The sequence below is a fragment of the Leuresthes tenuis genome, unplaced genomic scaffold (genome assembly GCF_036924035.1).
Source record: "Leuresthes tenuis unplaced genomic scaffold, fLeuTen1.0.hap1 SCAF_21, whole genome shotgun sequence".
Lineage (NCBI taxonomy): Eukaryota > Metazoa > Chordata > Actinopteri > Atheriniformes > Atherinopsidae > Leuresthes > Leuresthes tenuis.
The window spans coordinates 7,683,037-7,691,960 of NW_027325375.1; the positions used below are offsets into that span (position 1 = coordinate 7,683,037).

Consider the following 8,924-nt stretch of genomic DNA (forward strand, 5'->3'; position numbering starts at 1 on the left):
TTGGATGTGTTAGTGGATATTTACACCCACTATTGATTAAGCATTTTTCTATTCATTTGGCTCATTGCTACTATTCTAAATTATGTTGATATTCAGGACCTGGCTTTGCCATGGAGGGCATGTGATGAGATGTGCCTTGAAGTCCAGCAGGAATGGCTATAAGGTACAGAAAAGCCTGTTGATTACTAATTGTGTTCACTGTATTTCTTGATTGATTGATTATAGTGCCACTAATTTTTATTGAGATCCATTACCAAGTAAAACGAAAGTGATTTTGTTGATACTGATAACGATACCAATACTTTTTACAAAAGCTTAATGCATTAAAAGAAGGGTTAGTGATGCCTGTCTTGCCCTAGCAGAACTAGCAGCAGGTCTGTATATGTTGTCCACTCCTTCACTTCGCCACAGCATGACTTCTTCATGCTCTGTTGTGTGATGGCATTTCAAATGTTGAAGGAGTTTTGTGGTTTTTCCACTATATCTCATTGTCTGACGACACACGTACCCACATGACTACGCAATGTAACAATTCCTCAGTTTAAGATAAGACCTATTTTTCAAACCTACTATGTAAGATTCATTTTCATAAATTTATCATCCATTAGTGTGTGATCGTGTGCGTTTTCATGTATGTGTTAAACAGGTGCCAACCTGAATGGGATAAATGCAGAGGAGAAATTTCGTGTACTTCGTGTACATGATAATATATCTGATATTAATCAGTGGGTGCTTGCGCTTCCTTTTTCCCTAGGTTACTGTTCACAAAATTCCAGATAGAAACAGTCTATGGTTCCACATCGTGTGAGCAAATGCTGCTTATTTGAAATAAAATTAAATGTAGCCTACTTTTTTAACAAACGTGTCATACTATAATTTCCTGGGGTTTAATGCAGGACTGGAATATATAAAATTTTTAAGATTTCTAACTTACGCCTTATAACACAACAAATGAAGATCCAAACAATATCTCGTGACAAGATAGGGTAATGTTACAGGACATAACAAGAATAAGACTGGCTATTTGTGTACACCACCAAACATGCTGACAAAAAACTATGAAAAAGTTGTAGTTTATCTGTAATACAGTTTAATTTTTGTGATTTACACTTTGAAGGATTTGAATGTGGCATAGAGTGAAATCAAAACGTGCTGTTCAATATACATAGTATGTAAAACAGTGGCATGAATTACAAGAAAGCTAAGGACATTTTAAAGGTCTCCAAACTTCCAAGAATTTAAAGTGAAATTTGCAAAAACGGACCAAACATTTTCACACGAGAAGAAACTATTTCCACGTTTACCTCAGATGGAGCTGAGGTCGCTAAATGAGGCTTCATCGCTGAGGCAGGGACAATAATAAGTTTATTCTTTAGGATGAACAGACTTTCTGACTTCTTCCTCGCTTCTTCTCATTGCATTGTCTTGGGTCTAGTTGCTGCATCTACTACGAAATTCTACGGATTTTTTTTTATAACTTCATTTGAGATGGCAAGTGTCTTTTCTTCTCTCCAATTTTATCGGAGATGGCAACTGTGCCCTTTTTTTTTTTTAAACTTAATTATTGACAAGTGTTTTTATGTGTACGTAATGTAGATTAAACAGATGTGGCAGGCGGGAAAACAAAGTTCTAAAGTGTGATATCTGTCTCCAGCATTCTTCATAGCTATGGCAGTTTCAGGCCTGAGAATAACAAAGGTTTGTATGCTTCAAAAAAAGTCAGAAGCACATAATAAAAATATTCAAAACTTCTCCAGTGATGCTTTAAAACTTTTTAAGCCTCAAGACCTTGTTAATACTCACTAGGTCATCTTTTGACATAAAAATTCAAGAAAGGTCATACATTTATATCTGATAAGTTAGCTACACAGTTCCATGACAGTCATTTTACAGTGGATATTTTTCACTTTCTTCCCGATTCTTTACATGCACTGTCAGTCTCCTATTTTTGAAATTCAGTGTAATCAGTTGTCATGTATAATAATCAGTACGCCACTTTCTGAAAGAAGATTTTAAGTGTATTTCTGAATTGGACTGTATACGAATTGACATGCTAATGTTCATGGTTAAGGTTATTGCATCACTTCCTGTGTAGCTTGCTTGTGCTCTGTGGAATTGCTCGCTTCTCTTGTCTAGTTGAATATCATTAATTTAATTCCAGATTAATTGATCTAATTCAGTTCTTAATTACTTGTATACCCATAGTGGCGTATCTTTCACTGTAACTTCAGTAACACACTTTTTCTCCTTTAGGTATATCTCAAGTTTGCATGTGTTGCGTGGCTGTTAGTTCTCCCCATCCATCTCCTGCTTTCACTCGCTCAGTTGGTTTAATCTACTCCTCAGCCTCCTTTAGTTATGGTGGCACTTGTGACAACAGTAGTCTTTTGTAGCTTTGGATGTGGAAGCTTGGCTCTGCACCATTGAAAACAACCTGGTAGCTAACCAAGCCCACATTAGCCGATGTGGAACTACTGTTGAGGTTAACCTGTACCTCTTTCCGAGTCCGTTGATGCAGTGAAGGAGGAAGACAGAGGAGACGATATAAGAATCATCACAGTTTTATTTGCGCAGTTTGCAAAGTGCGGAGAGCAGTTCAGTACAATGCATGCGAACAGCACAAAGTACGGAAAAGCTCTGTCGTTGTCTAGGGGTGTGATGTTATATAGACTTGAGTTCAGTCTCCGCCTTATGAGATGTGTGTGCGTCAATATCTTATCTCTTCCTCTATGTGTGTGCGTGTGTGTACTGGTATAAGGCGTTACTTTCAGAAGACCGTTGTAGGTGCGGTCCTAGTTTTACAACATGTTGTTCTCAGAGATATTTCCTTATCAGGCTGCTGTGCAAGCACAGAAATGAGCAAGTCGGTTATACAGGATATCACCTTATACAGCTATCCTCACTCACACTACCTATCATGGCTAATCCTGTTAGCTCTCCCAGATCAACACACTTAAAAGTACCCCCTCTTGACAAATCACTTCTCTTAGAAATTGATTAAATAAAATAGAACTTGATGCGTTAATAGTGCCAACTCCACCTGTTTTACATGAATGTTAGTTAGAAAACCTGGGTTGGCTTACTAAATTAATAACCAGCATCATAGTACTGCTTAGCGAGATGTCAATGGTTAGGATTAGTTAAGTCAAATCACCGAAAGATTTGTAGTACAGGTCCCCTGGACAAAAGAGATGCAGTTTTACACAAGTCGCTGTTGCTTTCCATCTACTTCCACTCTCCCCAAACCCTGTTATGACTTCATCCGCATCTGCATTTTCCGGACTTTAATTTCTCCGGAGTATAAATTGCATCAGTCAAAAAATTCGTCATGAAGAGGAAAAAAAACATGTACAAGTTGCATTTATTTATGGCTTGGAAGTCTGCTGGCAGTTTCTGACACACCATTGTCCGTGCTCTGATAGAGAGGCAGTTGCATGAATTGATAAGGCCCACCTGAAAAGTCATTTATATTCATCTCCTTGGCACGAACCAGGGCATGGAGACGTAACTGCACCATTGACAAGCCTCTCCCAGCAGTATGTTGTTGTTGAAGCACCCACAAAAAAAAAACCCTTCATACTTAACTCTATTTGTTCCCAAATGCAAAATGACTGAAATGATATTGAGCAGTAGTTGTCTAGGCTTTCCAAAAGTCTAACAATGTTTTTCTTTTAGACATGGCTGCTTTTTCCACTCAGTTCTGACACCTGACTATTTTCAGATCAATTTGTTTTTCGGTTTGATAAGCCACTTAACACTGACCATTAGATAGTTCAGGCTTAGAAAATGGACCTCGAAACATGAACCAGTATTTTGTCAACACATAAATGACAACTTATAGCAATACACAAATTTTAAATTGTGTATTTAGGTTCTTTTTAACAAGCAGCATGTTGAAAAGACATCAATTGTTCTAATTTGGTTAGCTGCATTGATGAAAAATACCTTAGACAACACAGTTTTACAGGCGTTAAACAATACAGGGAGAGATATGGAGAAGAGGTGAACTGAAAATCAGTGGCAGCAGGTCTTATGGAGGGATGAATCCTCCGCAGAGCCCGGACCTCAACATTATTGAAGCTGTGTGGGATCATCTTGACAGAGAACGAAACAAAAGGCAGCCAACATCCAAAGAAGAGCGAGAAATAGAATAGAATAGAATGGAAAGGAAAGGAAAAGAAAAATACTTTATTCAAAATTAGTGATGTAGCTCAAAATTGTTATTTTTTTTCCCTTTTTGTTTTTTTTTTAATGACAGAAAGCTTGTCTCAGAGGGTTCAGACTGTGGTGAATTGAAGTTCAGCAGAAAAGGGTATCGTAGAAATCTTCGAAAATCACCACGAAAAGATTGGGGTGTTGTTTTTGCAGTTTGGAAACAACTTAGCTGATGAATACACAAACAGTGTCAGCAGGTGATTTTAATACTATTTAAAATACTATGGTTACCAAACAGTTACAACTGTTTTTGCAAATTAAGAAGTTTCTGTATTACACTCCCTGTTTTCCTCAGATCATCATCACTGGTTATGTGTCTGTAATCTGAATCTTTTTTGGGGAGTGATAAAGAATTATTTGATAAATTAATAACAAAATTACAACTTTTTTTTATTGTTATTTGTAGAAGTTGACAGTAGCATGACACGTTCAGTGAAGGATGGCCGGACAAAGGCAACCAAAAGAAAAGCCAGTCCCGACCAGCAGTTGACCAATAAAAGAACAAGGGTCTCTGAGGTGGCAGGACCTTCAACAAGCTGTCAGGACGAGGTCAGGACAGTGAAAAGAGGAAAGAGGAAAGTCACAGAAGATGGAGAGGCACCCTCAAGAAAGGCAAAGAGAAGGAGGGGACTCCTGGATGTCGGGTTAAATCAAGAGTCAGCCTCCTCCTCAGTGGAAAGTGGTAGGCTGGTGCATTTTGTGAAATTACAGCTGCATAATTAACTTACATTTTAGATGTAGTGGTTGAATATTATAATGTCCTTTAACTTTGTCACACTGATCTAAACACACATTTTCAATCAAATTACAAACATGTGAGTGTCATCATGCTAATGTTTCAATGTGTTATTTTCATTTATAGGATCCAGTAGCAACAATGTAGATGGTTGTACATCTGATGGAGATATAAGGAGGGGTAATAGAAAGAGGAAGGCCTTACCTGCTGAGGAAACATCAAGCAGGAAGAGAACAAAGAAAACAGAGACCATAAAGGACGAAATAGATGCCCAACGAGGTCAGTCATTAATAAAAAAATTTAACATTTAGCTTCAAGTGCGTTATATTTAATATAAGTATTTATATTAGGTATTACCTAGACGATATATATATAAATATAAACATATATATATATATATATATATGTTTTTTTTTTTAAATATATATATAGAGAATTTTTAGAGGTAACCTGTGTAAATTATCATTGAAATTCTTCTGATGTACTATCAAACTAAAATTATGTTTATGTTTTATTTTAGCTGAATTTGAGGAGAAATACGAAGAGAAAAGTCAGCTCTGCAAAGGAAGCTGTGGATCTGTGTTTACAGGCTGTCGGAGAGCAGATCATTTACCCGTATGTATTAGACACACATTGTCATATTCAAGACACTCACTGACTGTGACTAACCAAAGTTTTGTTTGTATCTTGCAGGTAGCCATCAAACACATTCCTAAGGACAAAGTGTTCTGCAAACATAAACTGTGGTTTTCCCTGCCTAACACTTTCTTTGTTGCTGTGATGTTTCAGGACAAGAATGGGAGGCAGATTTCAGTGGAGGTGGCTGTCATGCTGAAGCTGGAAAGTAGCACTGCCAGTTCAGTAGGGCACTCAGCACCTGTGTCCCTGCTGGACTGGTATGATCTACAGCAGGAGCTGATTCTTGTGCTGGAGAGACCAATGCCTGCCGAGGACCTCGCTCACTACATCGAAGAGCATGGAGGCTTCCTCCAGGAAGATGAGGCCAAAGTAAGCTGATGGAAAATATTTGCAGTCTTTGTGAATGTCATTCTTTGAGAGACATCGTCACACTTTCACTTCTGCGTCTCACTTTCTATTTAAATTATTTCATAATGGTTATCAAAATATTTTAAAGCCATAACAAATGTCACACCATCCTCTCTGCTTAAATATCTAACCTGTTTTTTTTTTCCTCTTTCAGATTATAATACAACAGTTGGTTGATGCAGCAGTCCACCTTAAACAAAACAGCATCTTCCACAGAGACATCAAAGTTGAAAACATCCTGATTGAGACCGGCTCAGATGTCCCACGACTTCGTCTCATAGACTTTGGAATGAGCTGCATCAACAAAAAGACATCTAAGTATCGGACTTTTTATGGTATGTTATTACTTCAGATTTCGCTCTTCTCCAATCAATGATTTAAAAACCAAAGCCACTTGTCCTCTAACATTTATTCTTATGTCTTTATCCTGAAGGTACCAGTGCTCATGTCCCTCCAGAGTGGCTGAACTCCTGTACATACAGTGCTGGACCTACAACAGTGTGGCAGGTAGGAGTGGTGCTGTTTGAAATGCTCCACAACAAAGATTTCAGGTCCACTAACTTCATCAGGAAGAGACTAAAGATTAGCAGTACGCTGTCTCAAGGTAAAACAAACACCCATACACACATCTGTCATTAAGAAGAGATTCATTTCACATTCAGTTCACATTCTGATAGACCACTGCAGACCTAACAATGTTTGTTCTTTTTCTTCACATCCTCCAGATTGCCTGGATTTCTTGGAGCAGTGTTTGATTAAAGTTCCCAAGCAGCGCCCCACGCTGGAGCAGCTTCCAAATCACACTTGGTTCACGTGAGACAGAAACAACACACACACTGTTAATCAAAACAAATGACATTTTATTGAAAGTTTGATTCATGTTTAAATTTAAACCTAAATCGTTATGTCTGAGTTTAACAGGAATAAATATACATTCTAAATATGTCACATTCTCTGTGATGTGAGGATGTAAGGATAGGATAGAATAGAATATATATTAGAATACAATAGAATAGAACATAACACAATACAATACAATACAACAGAATACAAGATAATACAATACAATAGAACACAATAGAATAGAATAGAATCCTTCTGTATTAGTTCTTCAACAGGTACATCTACAGTGTTGCACAAGAGGAACAGAACAATTATAAAATGTGTTTTTAAATGATCAGTGTTCACTTCTCTGAGAGGAAGTGTTCACTGATGACTGAATGATCTCAGATGTGCAAAAATGAATCGTCCTAAATATTGCAAAAATAAAATCCATTTTTAGACACAATTTTCAAAGAAAGTAAATGTTTATTTAATATTCTGACATTTTGAATATTAGTTCAAGTAGTTTCACAATTATATTAGCCCCATGGGTGGGGCCTCTGCCAGGAGGTATGGGGGCGCTCAGGCTCCTGTGAAAACCATTAGGTTCCAAAAAAGTACAGAAGTCTGAAAAGATCATCTCAGTAGTGTGTATGCTATTCAAAAAAAGTAAGTTTTTACATTGTATGTAGCATAGAGGAGAACTATAAGCATTCCTGAAACAAATGTTCAGAGTAAGAAAGTCAGACTCATATCATTTAAATGTGGTTAGTACTCTTGTTTTTATGTATTTAGGTCCAGTGTGTTTTTAGCATTTTAAATCAACAGAAAATGGCAAAGGCTGATAAATGAATATCCCTTATGTTGTTTAGGGAGCTTTGTTGTGTGTACTGTCGTGTTGTCTGATGTACCATTATGGTGTGGATTAGATTAACAGACAGGTTTCATCAAGACATTGGATGTGTTAGTGGATATTTACACCCACTATTGATTAAGTATTTTTCAATTCTATTTTCTATTAATTTGGCTCATTGCTACTATTCTAAATTATGTTGATATTTAGGACCTGGCTTTGCCATGGAGGGTATGTGATGAGATGTGCCTTGAAGTCCAGCAGGAATGGCTATAAGGTACAGAAAAGCCTGTTGATTACTAATTGTGTTCACTGTATTTCATGATTGATTGATTATAGTGGCACTAATTTTTATTGAGATCCATTACCAAGTAAAACCAAAGTGATTTTGTTGATGCTGATAACGATACCAATACTTTTTACAAAAGCTTAATGCATTAAAAGAAGGGTTAGTGATGCCTGTCTCGCCCTAGCAGAACTAGCAGCAGGTCTGTATATTTTGTCCACTCCTTCACTTCGCCGCAGCATGACTTCTTCGGTTACATGCTGCCTTTCCGACATCTCGCCATTCCGACATTGGCCTCCAATTGTCGGAATGGCGACACTTAATTTTTTATTAAACGTCCCGCCATTCCGACACTTTTTTCCTCCTATGGTCGGAATGGCGGTATGTTTTTTTTTTTTTTAACATACCGCCATTCCGACAGTTCCTTTTAATAGCCTATGTTTTACCCAAAACATTTTACACTAATGAAGGCTGATATGCCGGCGCGCGTATTTGCGCCGGCATATCAGCCTCGCAAACAAACTTTAATAATCTATTATCAAAATCCCCTGAAATGTCAAATATAAAAATACAGATATTAATGTAACTCTGGCGAGACTGAAACTGATTAAGCAGAAACACAGTGTCAGTGAGCTGTCACAGCAGACAGCTGGAGCGGAGCTCTCCAGAGAGCCCATGCGTCTTTTGCCCGCTGTCATCATATGCAAAAGTAATAATTGCAATTACAGATATCACGGCTACTGCACAGGACACAGTTGCGAGCACTCTGCCTTGCCTTGCCAATAGAAGAGGAGAGAAATGACAGCATAGAACGTTTATTCATGTAATTCACGTGATTTATGAGTACTTATGGGAAGCGCGGATGGGCTTTGCGCATTTGGCACAAACACACAGCCGTTGCGCAAGGCTTTATACAGCCTGTTGATATCTTAAGGACCTAACTGGTCACACCTGGGAGTAAATGT

The 8,924-nt window shown here is 37.8% G+C and overlaps 1 protein-coding gene across 1 annotated transcript; it reads left to right on the plus strand.

Annotated features, from left to right (window-relative positions):
- The first annotated feature begins 4,635 nt into the window (after positions 1 to 4,635).
- LOC140279271 (serine/threonine-protein kinase pim-1-like) lies at positions 4,636 to 6,815 on the plus strand. Its single transcript, XM_072374398.1, has 7 exons — positions 4,636 to 4,897; positions 5,078 to 5,230; positions 5,436 to 5,566; positions 5,645 to 5,959; positions 6,153 to 6,333; positions 6,432 to 6,602; positions 6,724 to 6,815. Exons 1-7 carry the CDS (start codon positions 4,636 to 4,638, stop codon positions 6,813 to 6,815), a joined length of 1,305 nt encoding a protein of 434 aa, XP_072230499.1.
- Positions 6,816 to 8,924: the final 2,109 nt, after the last annotated feature.